A 16,872-nucleotide genomic window follows, 5' to 3' on the forward strand; every position below is an offset into this window, starting at 1 on the left:
AATAATAATAAGGTAATAATTTAATAATAATAATAATAATATGGTAATAATATAATAATTATTATAATAATATAATAATAATAATAATAAATAATATAATAATAATAATAATAATAATAATAATAATGTAATAATAATAATATGGTGATAATATAATAATAATATGTTAATAATATAATAATAATAATAATATGTTAATAATATAATGATAATAATAATATGGTGATAATATAATAATAATTATAATAATAATATGGTAATAATAATATGGTGATAATATAATAATAATTATAATATGTTAATAATATAATTATAATATGGTAATAATAATATGTTAATAATATAATGATAATATAATAATAATAATAATAATTTGATAATATAATAATAATAATATTAATAATATAATAAAAATATGGTGATAATATAATAATAATAATAATACTAATATGTTAATAATGTAATAATAATATGGTAATAATATGGTAATAATATGGTAATAATATAATAACAATAATAATAATAATAATAATAATAATATGTTGATAATAATATGGTAATAATAATAATAATATGTTGATAATAATAATAATAGTAATAATATGAATGCTTGCTAATTCCACAACAGAAGGTAAAGTAGGCCTATTTGTTCACAGATGAATTGAGTCTAGAAAATTGAATGAAATACATACTTACCTGTCTGTAACTTCTGCCAGCTTTCCGTGAACTCTGAAGTTGTACAGACAGGTGTAGTCGGGGTGACCCCAGTTGCTCTCAACTTGTAGTTTCACGTATTTGAAGACACCTGTTCCATGATCCTAAGAGATGTGAGAAAAGAGCAGAAACAGTTTGTTGAGCAAAAACTGACAGTATGGGAAACAAATTATTTAATGACAGAGCTTTCACTCCTTTAATATTTCAGCTTGTGTGTGAAAAACATGAATGTGCATGTGTGTATTGCATAGTGTAATACTCACAGGTAGCTCAAAAGTTTGTGTTGCGTCCCCGTCCTGATCAAACAGAGAGGTTCCTAGATAGGTTTCTTTGTCATCTAAAGTATTCATGCCCTGCAAGAGAGGAAGATAGAGACACAGTTGAACACCTTGTTGTTCCCACTTAACTGAACATCTGTAATGTAACAATGATACATTTGTGACTTACATAGACAGAAAATGTCTTTGGGGCGCTAGGAATGGTGCCAGTTGGGGACAAGTTCTTTGAAACGTGACCTAGTGTCACATGGCTGATGTAGACTGGGTGTGACAGGGCAATGAATAAATGCCCCCGCCCACCTTCAAAGGGCCAGCAGTGTCCTACAGCTAGGGGTGAGCCTCCCTGAGTGAAGAAAGAGTATAAAAATAGAGTTGAGATAGGTTGCTTAAAAATACCAAACCTTTATATCATTTGCCATTTGTTTTGGTGTGTGTAGTTCCTACCTGAAGGACTATCCTTGGGTGTACAGGTCGTTTACAAAAAATTCCAAAAAGATAGGCGCAGCCTCCTTGTTTGGAGTACGTTTGTGAAGACCGATCAAGTAAAACTCTTGCCTCTGCACAGAACAAACACACGCACAAAGAGAGTGAGATACAATCGTTCTCAAGGTTAAAAATATTTTTGGATATTACAATCTAACAGATGAAAATGATAAATATGATTTGAATGTCTTACCTTGACGCTCCAGAGCGAAGTTGGGCATAGTGTCCGCCACCGGTTGCAGGGAGTTCAGGACTTTGTTTAATCTGAGAATCTCTTCACTTAATATGTTTACTCTCTTGTTTACTGAAGGATCGAGGGAAACAAAGCATAAAAGAAAGTTTTTTTCACGATTTTCAAAAGATAGAAAATATGAAAGTGTTTAAGAAGCTGTCAATGTTCCTGTTGCTAATTGTGTTGCTGTCACTGTCACTAGTTTGTTTGCTGATGAAAATGACACATATGATTTGAATGTCTTACCTTGACTCCCCAGAGCAAAGTTGTGCATAGTGTCCGCCACCAGTTGCAGGGAGTTCAGGACTTTGTTTATCCTGAGAATCTCTTCACTTAATGTGTTTACTAAAGGATGGAGGGAAACAAAGCAAAAAGTGACCGTTTTTTTTTTTTCACGATTTTCAAAAGATAGACAATATGAAAGTGTTTCAGAAGCTGTCAATGTTTCTGTTGCTAATTGTGTTGTTGTCACTGACACTAGTTTGTTTGCTAATGAAAATGATAAATATGATTTTAATGTCTTACCTTGACTCAGCAGAGCGAAGTTGGGCATTGTTTCTTTGTTTATCCTGAGAATCTCTTCCCTGCATGTGTTTACTAAAGGATGGAGGGAAACAAAGCATAAAATAAACCGTTTTTTTTTCACGATTTTCAAAAGACAATATGAAAGTGTTTAAGAAGCTGTCAATGTTTCTATTGCAAATTGTGTTGCTGTCACTGACACTAGTTTGTTTGCTAATTAAAATGATAAATATGATTTAAATGTCTTACCTTGACTCTCGTAGTTGGTCATTGTCTCTTTGTTTAATTTCTTTAAGAGAAACTCTTCTCTGCATGCAAATCCTAGTAGACGGAGAGAAACAAAGAATAGAAGAAACAGGTCAGAGACATTTGTTTTTCAAAAGACAGAAAATATAAAAGTAAAAAGCTGAGGAACTAAAGTTGTTTGTTACACTTACCAAAACACAGGACGATTATGCAGAGGAGTATGTAAAAAACCTTTTGGTTGAATATAGTGGAGAACCTGCTGTTTCTGTGTCTGTTACTACTTGTGTTGTTGACATCGTTTCTGTAGGAGTCGCTCATTTCGTTGCTGTTGCTTGGTCTGTTAGTATTGCTTTCGCTGTCATAGTCACTAATTTGCTTGCTGTCTTTGTAACTCTTTATGTTCTTGTCCATGTTTGTTATTATGTTATTATTTATGTTTCTGGTGCTGGTTTTGTGTCTTTCTAGGTGGCTTGTGGACTCTGCTCTACTATGGCATGAAGAGGTCCTCGAACATCTGCTGTTAAAAACCCTGAATGTAATTTAAATTTAAAAAAAGTTAAAGGTCTGAAGATAATGAAAATTGTAGACTGTGTTACAGTAAATACATACAGTACATGACATGTGCACATGTACAAGCATGTCTGCTTCACCCACCCACACACACGCACGCACGCACTCACACAAACCATAGCTTACCTGTTCAGGTGTTCCTTGTAGCAAATGATTGGTAGTCCTTCTTTGTCGTAGTATCCTTGGGAGTCTAATCGTTTGCTTCTCCGTGGCATGACTGTAAACCAAACAAAAGAGCTTTTACTACTGTAAACAACTTCTCCAAATATTGTAGTTGCCCTTGGTTTAAGTTAACACCACTGTTAAAATACTATTAGCTGTAAATGTGCTTTTTCAAAGGTTACAATGATAGAAAATAACACAATATCTAAACAGGATGAAAAGCTGCTTCTACGGAAAAGCTATAATATATTAATTTACTTATTTTGAACCTTTAAACTATTTAGTATGGTAAAAATGTTGCCCACTCAGGGGGAAGTCACATAAATATGGTCTGGCCTTTGTAAACTAATAAGCAATGACTTACCTACTGTTTGATGAAGAAGTCTGTCTGTAAATGTAGTCGGAGATAAATGAATATCTATCTATATATCTAGGATTTAATATAACTTGCTGTGCTGCTCGGGCCTCTCTGCTGCCTGTTGAGGGTTAAGAAGATGAAATGGAACTTCACTTTCCTTCCAGAACCCTAGAATTACCTTTGGTCTTGTCGAATTCAAATACGTCACAATTAACTAGAACTCTACGTCATTCGCACACGTGACTGTGCGTGTGATTGCCGGTGCGCACACACATTCCATTATGAATCACGTGATTTGTTAAGGCAAATTCAAAGAGCTTTAAATAAAGGCATATGAAAACATTGAAACACCAACTATCTACACCATAAATGACTAAATAAAATCAAGTAGATTCTTTAAAACTATGGAAACAATAAATTAATATGAATTTAATAACGAAATTACACGTGTAGCAGCTCACTCCTGTCAGTGGAGCGCTGCTGCCCCCATGTGTTTAATGGGAGGTGTTGCACCCAGAAGGCTGTCTGAAGGCATTGGTACAAAAATACTCATTGATCATAACAGTGTGTGAAGAAAGACCATTACTTTTTATTTGCACATCGTAATAATGGGATAAACTAACTTTCCTGCGATGTTATTTGTGATAATGTGTTTTTAGTGACATTGCCATGAACAATTGTTTGAAAAATGTATTCTGATATGTTTGGCTGATAAGCACATACAGCTTGCACTACCTCTCTTAACAAGAAGTGAGAGGTTTTATAAACATTTTTGTGACCACATTTCTTAGTTTTACCATTTGCCTTCCTTTGACATTCATCTTAAGAAACACCACATATGAAAAATCAGCACAGCATGTCCACAATCAAATTATATAAAAATAAATACATTTACATTTGAAAAGAAACAATTGCTCATATCAAAGTCAAGACTTTCAAATGAAATTCTACCCCCATCTGTTGTGAGTTTTAACCAAATTGTGATTTTTTTTGTGATTGTCAGAAAAAGCACCGCCACATTGGCCTGTTAGTAATAGTAATGAAAGCCCAATATGACTATAGCTATTAATGCAAAGACACTTCCTTTGGCCTGACCTGTGAAAAAAAAAAAATCTGGGCAAAACGGTACAAGCTTAGCTGTCAGCATTACTCTCTACATGCTGAAGTTGCCTCCAGTAATATGCTGGTTGGCTACAGCAGGAAGCCATGCCTTGGGATGTACATGGTTATTCTCCCTGTTGTTCAGTCACTGCGTTTCGCATAAACACCTTTGAGGGGAAAGTGCCTCCAGCATATCCATCAGTCTGCACTGGCCCACCAGGGAAGGACCTGCCAGCATCCAGGCATCTCGCCACAAAAAAAGGTATACTACATTGAAATTCAACACAGAGAGCTGCTGCTGAGACCTTGATGAACTGGGGGATGCTGCTGTTATACTGTATGTGTATTTTGAGACATTCACAGAAAAGTCTAACTGCTTCTTTGCTGTCCTTGTCCTGTTTCTCAGTGAATAGAGGAGGGCAGCACCGTATAGATATTATAGGGCCCTGGAGGAGGGGAAATGCTGATTTACAGGAAGGTCTTTCCAAATGTCTCATTCATTTTTCAGCGCTGGCACACTGCTGTTGCCAGAATCATAAATAAAGTATACTTAGGGACTCTCCTCAAGCTCAATTGAAAACAGATATGAATGATTTATAGATGAAGTTAAACTATGAGCTGTAACTGTTGGGCCTTGGACCCGCACACCCCTTTTCCTTATTGATACATCACTTACTGCAACAGGCTGTAGAAGCATGCACGAATTAGCGACACGAAGGTCAAAGATTTCTGCCCAAATTGGGCTCAACCTTACAGTCAAAACACCCATGTGTGCCACACAGAGACCAACTGTCGGGTAGGGGAAACAGTTTTTTCTTGCTCTCAGCTACCATCCTGTTGACACAGATTGCCATGAAAAAAAGCGAGTTAATGGTGAAGTTGATTTTCAAGTTGACACGGACACACATGTGCATACAGTACATGTTGCTATGCATGGCAATTGAAATTAGATTATGTAAGCAGGTTTGGGAGTTTTCTGCTCTAGTGAATCTCGTGGTATGTAAGCACATCCTGAAGCACAGCTTATTGATCTGTGTGAGCAGGACATTGACTGGTGCTGGATAGTCAATGTTTGTAATAGGGATGGATAGCTTTCACACGTATGTGTGGAGGGATACATGTGTGTTTAGATCCTACATAGGTTGAGGACATAGAGTATTGAATATGCATGATTGTGTGTGGTGAGTGAAAGACCATTTATGTTAGAAAAGTGTGCTTTTAAAATGTATTGCTGTGCTATGCTGTGATATAAGGCTTCAGTAAGAGGGGGCCGAAGACAAATACAGAAAGATAACGAAGCACACATCTTTTTCAGTGTAGCCTGTTATTTTCTAAAGAATAACATAAATACAATTGCTTTATCAAATAAAAGCCTTAACTTTCTTAAAGTGGATTTGCTTTATTCCAATTGTAACCAAAAGACAGTTTTCTCTTTCAAAAATATTCTTTTAATCACAGGCAAACAAAAAACAGGGTTGTGAGAACCTTTTGCAGATGTATCAGGACTTATACAAGATGTCAAGCTTGCAGGGGGAATGCAAAAAAGGCTGAATCACATATTTAAACATTGACTGTGCTGAATTTCTCTTACTGTATTCATTCTGCATGACCTGACCTAGAAGTGCATCTGAATTGCAATTCTAATCCCATCAAGTTGGGACAGAGTGCTTTCTGTCAGTGCAGGTATAACTTTGAGTCATAAAGATGAGACACGGCTTGTCTCTGACTTCATTATGTGCAACAGGAGTTTGGCAGCGGTGCTAACACAAACCAATTTGCATGTGTAACTCTGAAAAAGTGGACTGACTCCATATCTTGCCACACTAAATCTCTCACAGAGTTACACCCAGGAATGTGCTGCCAATCAGAAACAGAATTGACCATCCCTGTGAATAAGTGGTAAATACATTTGTATAAAGCTAAAACTTTCCTGGTCTGAGCTCTCCGAAGTGCTTCTCTTATTCTTGTAATAAATTGTGATGAAATAAAGGTTATGCCTGCAGTCAAGACATTTAAACTCTCCCCTGATGGGACAGGTAATAGTAAGCAATACCGTTTACATCTTATTTACAGCATCTTGTAACAGAGGATTCCATTCGCCATAAACAGTTTCTTCTTCCTTGTCGTGTTAAAGAGAAGCCAATTTTATTTCTCCCCATCTTTTTTCTGCTGCTTCTTCAGTTCCTTTTTTTTAATCCTCAATATATAGCAATACATGGCAACTCTTCGCAGCATCTTAATTTGTATTGGGTTGGTGCTTTGTTTGAAAGTAGTGACCAATAAAAACAGGTGAGAGTTATTTCCCCTCTCGAATTGACCTGTTCACAAGTCTCAGCAGTGTTTTGGGGTTTTCGTGTAGATATTTCAACACACAGGCATATTTCCTTTAATCTTTAACAAGGTTTTTGAAGCTGAAGTTTCCCAAATAATTTAGATATGAAACTACCTTGCACTCAGGGTCTGCTCTAAGACAAATCGAATGGGGGGGCAATCATTTACCAAGGGGGGGCACACACTGCCGTCAACAACCAACACCAACTTCAATTTAAAAAAAACATGCTGTAAAGCCTATTGTCTTTCACACACATTGCAGGGGTGTAGTGCTATTTTATAGGGCACCTATGACTTGTGCATACAGGACTGTCTCAGAAAATTAGAATATTGTGATAAAGTTCTTTATTTTCTGTAATGCAATTAAAAAAACAAAAATGTCATACATTCTGGATTCATTACAAATCAACTGAAATATTGCAAGCCTTTTATTATTTTAATATTGCTGATTATGGCATACAGCTTAAGAAAACTCAAANGCACAAACTGTGCTGCTGTATTTGCTGTAAAGTGTCTTTACTGTAGGTTATTTTTTATTATGTGTACAGCACTTTGGCTCGACCAAAAATCGTTTATAAATGTGCTATATAAATAAAACTTGATTTGATTTGATATGGACATAGGCCACCATATAAGAGTGCAAATGTATTTAGTATCCTATCCATGTGAAGATGTTTTAGGTGGGGGTGGACCTAACCTCCTCTAGGAGGGTCTGGGGGCATGCTCCCCCGGGAAGATTATTTTTAAAATATTGAAGTTAAATGCATCAATCTGGTGCACTTTGAGAGAAACATTAAGAGATCTATGGATAGCCTACATCTCTCAGCATCCATATCCATATGTCCAAACCAACCAGCTTTATGAACACCTTCAGTCTGGATTTCGTCCTCACCACAGTACAGAAACTGCACTCGTCAAAGTCCTCAATGACCTCCTCACCTCTGCTGACACTGGTTCCCTCAATATTCTCATCCTCCTCGACCTGAGTGCAGCCTTCGATACCGTGAGCCACAACATTCTGCTCACCCGACTCAGGGACATTGGTATTGAAGGTATTGCACTCAGATGGCTCCAGTCCTACCTCACTGAACGATCGCACTTCATCTCCCTCCCCAACCACTCCTCTGCCACAGCTTCAGTCACCCAAGGCGTTCCTCAAGGATCAGTACTTGCCCCCCTCCTCTTCATCATTTACATCCTGCCCCTCGTTCAGATACTCCGCCACTTCAACCTGGACTTCCACTGCTATGCTGATGACACTCAGATCTACCTCAGCAACAAATCCCTCCATAACCCACTCCTTACCCACATCGATTCCTGGCTGACAGTTATTAAAACTTTGATGCAACATAACCTCCTCAAACTGAACAGCAACAAAACTCCTCCTAATTGGCTCCAAATTCACCCTCAACAAGGTCTAGTGACCTTGTTGAGGGTGAATTTGGAGCCAATTAGGAGGAGTTTTGTTGCTGTTCAGTTTGAGGAGGTTATGTTGCATCAAAGTTTTAATAACTGTCAGCCANGTCAGGGTGAGCCCGGGGCAGATAGCTCGCTCTGTCACACGAGACAGAGCGCAGAGCTGTTACAGCCGGAGTCTGTTCTTTGTACCCTCCGCTAGTGATCTCCTTTCCTCTAAATCCAAAAGCTACAGAATCCATCCAGGGGACACATCGCCTACTGTTTTCAACAATGAATGAACTAAACAATCTTGAGAGTGCATACACACTTTTGACAGAGTAATCACATACTTTTTTCTGTTTGTGGAAACATTTGTGTTTGTTTGGGGTCATAGAGGCAACTCTTGACAAGTAAACTGAACTTTTTTAACTCATTCACTGCTCTAATGGAAAGGAGTTTTAGAGAGTAAATCAAAACTGATTGGTGAGCCAGTAACTATAAACACAATTGACATTATATTATTCTCAAAGTCCTTTCACCTTCCATACTTGCTTGGTCATAAAAATCTTTATCAGGGACAACATGTATCACTATCAAGCGCCGTCTTTTGACATGTGCTTTGCAAGAAAACAAAAGTGAAAGCACTGAACAAGTCCAATTAGGAACTGTTATACAGGAACAAACAGGGTGATCTCCTTCTGGAAGAAAGCAGAGAGATAGATGGAGTGATACATCTCTATACATTCTCCCTGGGCTTTCTTGTTTTAGCAGCTCTGTGGGTAGAGCAGCTCAGTGACTCAGTGTTTAGCAGTATTGCCTCACAGCAAGAAGGTCCTGGCTTTGAACTCTACAACTACCTCACTATGGGGCTGGAGGGGGGTGACAGACATGCTGCATGGTGCACTCATGCTGCCGTTGTCCTTGACCGAGGCACCAGCATTAGCACTGGTCTTCCGCGCTCTGCTTGCCACCCTTTAAAAAGTAATGTTTGGTCGGTCCCCACTGAGATCAATAAAGAGCAACATGGCCAACATGCACACACAAAACAACCTTCCTTTAATTTACAGCATAAAGAACTCTAACTTTGAGATCTTAATTCCCTTGTCATTCAAGTCTTAAAAGATAAAACGGTTGGATGAAGAAGGCAACACACTCACACACATTGTCAAAGACATTAAGAAGATGCTAAAAATATAATTCAAGGCTGAATTTAGTAGAGACATATGTGTGTATGCGTGTGAAACACAAGTGTTTCTCCATGAGTCAGCTAAAATTGGGACATATTCCACTACCCTCTATGGCGGGTTTGGGGGGGATGGGCAAGGAGCCGGCCCTGTCGCCATGGAAACTGTCTTTTCCTGTTGGGTCATATCTCAGAGTGAAACAGATGCTGTGAGCAACATACGGACGCATGATCAGAAGAAGCACACTCTCACAAAGACGGGAATTGTTGGAGCTCAGCTGAACACGGAGTATAGTGTTACTCAATGCAAGGCTGTTCTGTTGCCTGTTTAGCTTTGTGCTATCCAAGCACAGGTAGTACTGTTTGGGAAGTCAACACTGTCGTTGGATGATATCACTAGTAAGTCTAGCCAACTGTGCTTGCAACAACAAGTCAAATTGCAAATCCAATTGGATTTCGTTCAAGCTATTAAAGTTGCAATGACATGTTCAGGTGTGGAAAAGACGTGGAAGTAGGATTTGGCTATTATCATGATGAGCAAAATGACTAGGGATGCTCCGATCAGGGATTTTGGGGCCAATCACCGGAATGAGAATCGGCCGACAGCAATCGCCGATCCGATCACAAGGTGGGAGGGGGCTATGGGGATCTTCCATTTAAAGTGATGTTTAAAACTCAGTTAATGGGGCTCATGTTTATATTGCTTCAGTTTATAATCGTAACGGATCGAAAAATTCAGATTCATTTTTCAATACATGATGCGCTTCCACAAACAACAACCAACATAATTATTACATTCAAATGAAGTACATTATTCAAGTTTACATTAACTTTGAGCGAGAAATGAGCGCTCTCTTTTCCTCTCTCCCTCCCTCCCTCTCCTGACAGCCCGTCAGTATCGTCTGATCCAGTAATGAGTGACCCGACAGTGAAGAATAAATATATTTATAATTAGTTTAGCTTGTTCTCCTAAGCTAGCTAAGTGTGTTAGGTCTAACTTGAAGTGTGTGTCACCGGTCAGTCACCGCGGGCGGAGCTACAGGTGATCCGGGAGAGCTTTCTAACGGAAGCTCTGTTGTGTAGCATTATATATTTATTTACTATTCCATTACCTTTGCTGTTATTTCTTTTTGACTTCTTGCTGTCCCTGCTATAGGGTTCCTGCCGTTTCAATGTGTCACTAACTGTCAACTGAGTGGATGACAGAGTTTTTACTGACTTGGTGCTGGCTTGCCTTTCATACTCGCCATATTCTTTGACGTGACAAACTCTCAAATGTCTAATGAGATTTGTGGTATTAAATTGTCGTTGTTGCGTTCCACCACGAGGGATTTCTGCTTCACACACGACACGTTGCATACCGCTATTTTATTGTCTTTCGAACACCTTAAAATACTGCCAGACTAGTGAAGCCATTTTGGCGAGCTTGTTTTGCCGCGCACAGAGAAAAGTGTCATGTATTTTACGTCATGTGATCGGCTCTCCTGATCGGCCTTTATAAAGAGCACCGATCGATCGGAGCATCCCTAAAAATGACCATCTGTTTTGTCTTCACTAACAAACGCAAGATTCTTGTGCATTTAACTCACTCTCAGAATATTCATGTGCCAACAAAAAACACAACACATTTTGATTTGTGTATTTCTGATCTACTTGTTGGGTTTCACTTTCCTTGCTGATCAGACTGTTTTTTTTTTTTAAACCTTCATTTTTTTGAGGATTTTTTGTCCACTTTGGGGAAAAGTTTTAAACACCACACTGACATATAAAGTTTTAATTTAAGAAAACAAAATAGTTAGCCAACACTACGTGTAGTCGTGTTCCTGGAAACCTGGTGAATCGAACTATTCTTGAAGGCGCTTTAAACATTAACACAAAAAGCTCCTATGGTATCATTCAAATGGCACAACTTTGCCACGTGTCTTAGACTAATCATTCTAAATAATTAAATGTTTCTACCATGTTTCCAATGACAACATGAAGCAGGTTATAGCTTCTCGTGAGGAAGTCATCCTTCATTTGCTGGAATGTGGATCACATGCATGTTGAGACTGGCTCATTCAAAATATTGATGTATTCCAATCAAAAATCATGAATCAGATATTTGAGTTCTTTCCAGACAGCTATTTATTTTTGACTGGTTGCAAAGTCAACACTGGAGGAAGAGGTTGTGTAAATAATAAATCAAATGTAGTATTTGCTGCTGAACTCTTGAATCCCTGCACATTTCACACCTAAGCTCCTCTGTGGTGAAAGTGGGTCATTGTTAAAAACATGCTTTCCACTTCATTTGGAGACGCAGCTTTTATTCATATTGGATTGAAGTTATGTGTGATCTTTGCCATATTGTGCAATCATTCAGCCTTGTACTTTGCTTATATTACTATCAAGGTATTACCTCATGAAGTCACCTCAACTCAGCAATGCAGGAAAGCAAACTGAGAACAAAAATAGATCACTAAGTCCTTGTCAGAGGAGAACCAATGCAGAAAACAAGAGACTGCAGCTACGAGATGAAATAAACCTCTGCTGAATACTGGGCTAAATCCTATTTCCTTATCATTAAGCCGGCAGAAACACTGAGTCCATCCAGCCGAGACACAGTCTCTGAATCATCCGAAGAGGCCCTGTATGCGGTCTAAACATACCGTGCCATAGCTTAGGCGTGCTGCTCTTTTTTCCTTCACAGCTTTACCGAGTTTCAGTTTCCAGCAACGCTGTTTATAAGGTGTCAAAGTGCAGTGAACAAGGCGGGGGCAGGTTACCTCAAAGAATGACAGAATAGCAAAGATCACACTGTGTCTGTGAAACTGTGCATTAACGCACACATACCAAAAATCAATACCAACAAACAAAGCGTACACCTACACCGAACACACATGCACACAACCGAGGTTCGTGTGTGAGCGCTGGCCTTTAGTTGGTTTCAGCCTGAGAGGGAGCAGGGAGCTGGCAAGACTCCCTGGTGGCACTGGCTGACCCACTTCTGTGCAACTCTATCCCTAATGTGACCCGCTGTAAAGCCAGAGGACACACGGACACACACACACACACACACACACACACACACACACACACACACACACACACACACACACACACACACACACACACACACACACACACACAGCTGAGATTGCCTGAGAGGACTGAGAGAAATAACTAAATGCTGTTCATGGCTATCTCTCTCTCTCTTTTACTCAACCTCCTCTGTTTTCTGTTTCTCTCACTTTGTCTGAAGACCAACCATTTAGGTCTGCGTTATCTCATCTAGCTAAACTACAATCGGAGCGTTTCTGGAATATAAATGCAGGCTGCCAGTTTCCAGACAAAAAGTCAATCTAAGCAAACTAAAACAGAAAAAGAAGCACACCCAAGCTCACTTTTATAATAACAAATAAAGATAAATTAATATTAAAAATCACACAGCAAATTGTTTTTTGCATGTCCCCCCTATCCCAACAGTTCCTGTCACTCTTAACGAGGGATGGGTATCGTTAGGATTTTATCGATACCGATACTGCTTATCGATACCGGTATTTTTCGATACTCTTATCGATGCTTTTCAATAATTTGGTGCTCAAAATGATAGACATGATTACAAGATGTGAAGATTAAACAGTCATTTTATCTTAATTTATTTGTATTTGTTATTTAATGTAACTTTTTTAATGTCATACCAAGCAGGTATGAGTGTGTGACAGTGTGTCTCTGGAAGGGGGGGGGGTAATTAGGGGCCGTTCATAAATCCATGTAAACATGACCATTATTCAGTTAAAAAGACATGTTTTCTTGGTCTTTCCTGGCTGCTAGTTCAGTGAGTTTTGGTCGTACAGTGATGAGACTTACACCAATGGAATCAGCTTCCATGTGATATGTTGTTTGTGCAGATAAAATGACGTAGAAAAGATCGCTTTTGCCAGCTATGTGCTAAAGTAGCCGTTAGCCCAGAATTGTTTAAACAATTAAAAATACCGTCCAATCGGGTACCGGTACTGACTTAGTACCGGTTCTCGATACCCATCCCTACTCTTAACTGTCTCTGCTCTAATAAGGATAACAAAGTTTTAAGTTATATCAATGCACATATCAAATTATGATATCTTTGGTAAACAAATCTGGTTATTGCTGCACTGCCACATTGCTAAGACCCATTAATGCAAAGTGTGGAGATAAGTCTCTGATGCGTGCCGTGATCAGACGACATTATTAAAAACAAAATCCAGTAAACAAAACTCGGTAATCAGATGACTTAGAGCTGATTGTGAAATGTGTTCTTGTGAGAGAAGAATTTGATTAAAGAGACAACTTTAAAATGAACAAAGACATTTCGTCGGGTGGCAAAGATAAGAAAAGAGGTGTCACGACGCTTGCTCTAGTCTCTCTACGACAATACGTGCTCTTTTGAATTGATATTTAATTTCAAGGTCTAAGCCTTTCAAGTCTGGTTAAATGTTTGTCTATTATTTTCCTTTAATAAAAATGTTAGGATTAAACATAAACAAATAACAATCCATACATCTGTCAATCATTAGATAAATCACTTGTTTTTTTAATCTAAAAAATTACTGATACGATAGTCAAAATTGCTCATTATATTTTGTCTGGCTCAAGTTGATGTTATCAAACATCAGAAGCTTGTCCTGAATAATAATACAGAGAAAGGAGACAGGGACAGCATCAATAGTGGGCTATTTTAGCTAGATAAATGACTAAATGATTAACTGCTTCTCTTTTGTAAATAAAGTAATTGATTAATTGAGCAATTCCTAGAGTACTGGTTGCATTTCAAATCACTGCTCATTCATTTCACATGTCTTAAGTCTTAGATTTAGGTTGCAGATGATCAGATGTGATAAACGGCATAACAAAAAGTGTGAGTACAAGAAATTCAGCACACAGATCTGTTTCAGTCCTTTGCAGCTAAAAATACCGAGCAGCCACTCAGACAAGCATATTGCTCTGCTGCTTATGTCAGGTCTCAGTGGCAGGCAGAGGCTTGATGTTCCACTGTCTATTTATATAAGCAACGTCCACGTTACAAAGCAGGGTGACCTAAGTTTTGGGGTCGACAGGAAGAGGATATATGAGCTCTTCTTCTTGCAAGCTATGTGTCCAGTGTGTGTACATGCATGTGTCTGTGTGTGTGTTTGCATGGGTGTCTGATCTGGCCATAGTCTGGAAGGAGGAACAATGGCATTCCTGTGCTCTGAGCTCCAGGTGGCTGTGGAAACCCAATCCCAAACCAAGCCTTGCTGGCACACAGAGTGCCGGGAACGCCGAATGCTGCTGCCTCTCTCCGGAGACATGGGCCAGAATAGAGCTATTGTTCCTGAGCAGCTCGGAGCAATAAATGCACCACAGCCACACTCTATGGCGAGCACATACATTCATAAATACCAATACACACCAACGCGATGGATAGCAGAGATGTTGTACCTTTACATGTTTCACTTTCAGTTTAATATACTTAATAAAAGAATAATTCATTTCTACAAACACAAAAAAATCTCAGTAATCTTTTGTGCACAGGCTTTATAATTGGGTGTTTTGTACACATTAAACTAACTACATTCCCAAGCATACTATTATCATGATTATTACCACCATTTCCATTACACAGTGGAAGCACACACAACCTTATACTTACACTTGCCCTCTATATGAGCTGAAGCCACAGTGACGTATCTTAACACACAAACATCTTTGTAGTTTTATACATGCTGAGGGCCCTCAATCATGTCATTCATGTCTTATACAAGAACCTAATTTTATCTTAATCTAAATTCTCACCTTTAACTGAATTTGTGTACTGAAGGTTGGCCAAAATGTTCCCAGTTTGCAAAACTCCCAAATTAATGATGGAAAAGAGGGGCACATACATAAAAGCAGGCACATCTGCTGAGGCTTGAATACACACTCAACACACACACATAGCAGGAAACGCATCATGCCGACTCCACGGCCTTGAATTGAGGAACATGATTCATTTCCTTCCAATGCTGGACAGTCATGCCTAAAAACAGGGTTGAGTTCAGATATACAGCTCTGAGGCTGGGTCGCGAACATGGAAACAAATCTGAACAAATGCATGTGCTGAGAACTTAAAACATATACAATTAAGGGCAACAACCACTATATTTTACGATTCTGACCTTTATGGTCATATCAGTGCTTCCCTTTACGTAGTATAACTGCACCACACAGATATTCCTGTGATCAAAGCAATTAGCCTTTGTTCTGGCAACTTGGGACCAATGCTACAGGTAGCAGAAACAGAAGCTTCCCTCCAGCTACACAGGATCTTGTCCTACTGCACACGTACTGTACAGGCAGCCACACACACTGTGAATAAATAATACATGCTCCTCTTTTCCCTCCCTTTAAGGAACATGACAGATTAATTTAATTGGTTCCCTGTCTACATCTTCATGTGCTCTGCTCTGCAACTGAAGGCTCTTACAGGCTCGATAGTGAATACATTTTCTTATCTCTTGAGATAATTACAGCATTGTTAATGCATGCTCACTCATGAACAATCATTCTCTCCTCTTTCATTCACCATAGACTGTAAAGGTCTTCACACACAACCAGGCCACACATGCTTCAACCAAACCCAATGAAAAGGCCTCTTATGATGAATTATATGAAATGTGATTAACCTCTGTTCAACTGAGCAGGAGGGCCCTCAGTATCTGCAGCCATACAATGAAGGAAAGCGGTTTCATCTGGCCACTATAGTTATTTACCTCCTATATGCATCAGACACAGACAAATCATACGACCTCTATCACAACACAAAAGACACAACAAGCAGGGGTTGAATACCAAATGTGCAGCTCGTCTCTCCAGGTTGTGTTGCAACACTAAGAAAGGTTCAGAGATAAATGAGGAAACGTCCACCAGGAAGAGAGTACATACAGTCCATATAGCAACTATTATTCCTTTAAAAAGGGTGCTTCTTTTCATATTCTGTATGGGTGGTTTGCTTGTAGGGAAGTTTATCTGATAACTGTCCTAACCGTCATTTGTATAGACCGTTAGAGAAACTCACTGCAGTCAAATGCGGCATGTGTGAGATAACGTGAACCTGACAGTGGCCCATTCACCACAGCGAGTACACGCTAACGTAGGATGAAAGTATGAATGAGGGACGGTTTTATCGACAAACGATCCGTTCTTTTATGTAACACACTTCAGACTGGTTGGGTATCAACAATGGTCGAGCAAATGGAAACGAAGTAAAGTGAAAATATGTGTGTTTAACGGTGACTCGCATCCCATCCCCGTTGCT

The 16,872-nt window shown here is 38.9% G+C and overlaps 2 protein-coding genes across 2 annotated transcripts in view; one reads left to right on the forward strand and one right to left on the reverse strand.

The window, feature by feature from the left end:
• Window positions 1-16,872, forward strand: part of otofa (otoferlin a) — a 934,066-nt gene that overhangs the window by 767,395 nt on the left and 149,799 nt on the right. The gene's annotated exons all lie outside the window — the stretch shown is intronic.
• On the reverse strand, window positions 1,092-1,717 carry LOC104966081 (SUN domain-containing protein 1-like). Its single transcript, XM_010795210.1, has 3 exons — window positions 1,669-1,717; window positions 1,437-1,549; window positions 1,092-1,335 (listed from the first exon to the last, which is right to left on the reverse strand). The coding sequence occupies exons 1-3, from the start codon at window positions 1,694-1,696 to the stop codon at window positions 1,117-1,119; spliced, it is 360 nt and encodes a 119-aa protein (XP_010793512.1). The 5' UTR covers window positions 1,697-1,717; the 3' UTR covers window positions 1,092-1,116.

Source organism: Notothenia coriiceps, unplaced genomic scaffold, assembly GCF_000735185.1.
Source record: "Notothenia coriiceps isolate Sejong01 unplaced genomic scaffold, NC01 NC01_scaffold00037246, whole genome shotgun sequence".
In the NCBI taxonomy this organism is placed as follows: Eukaryota; Metazoa; Chordata; class Actinopteri; order Perciformes; family Nototheniidae; genus Notothenia; species Notothenia coriiceps.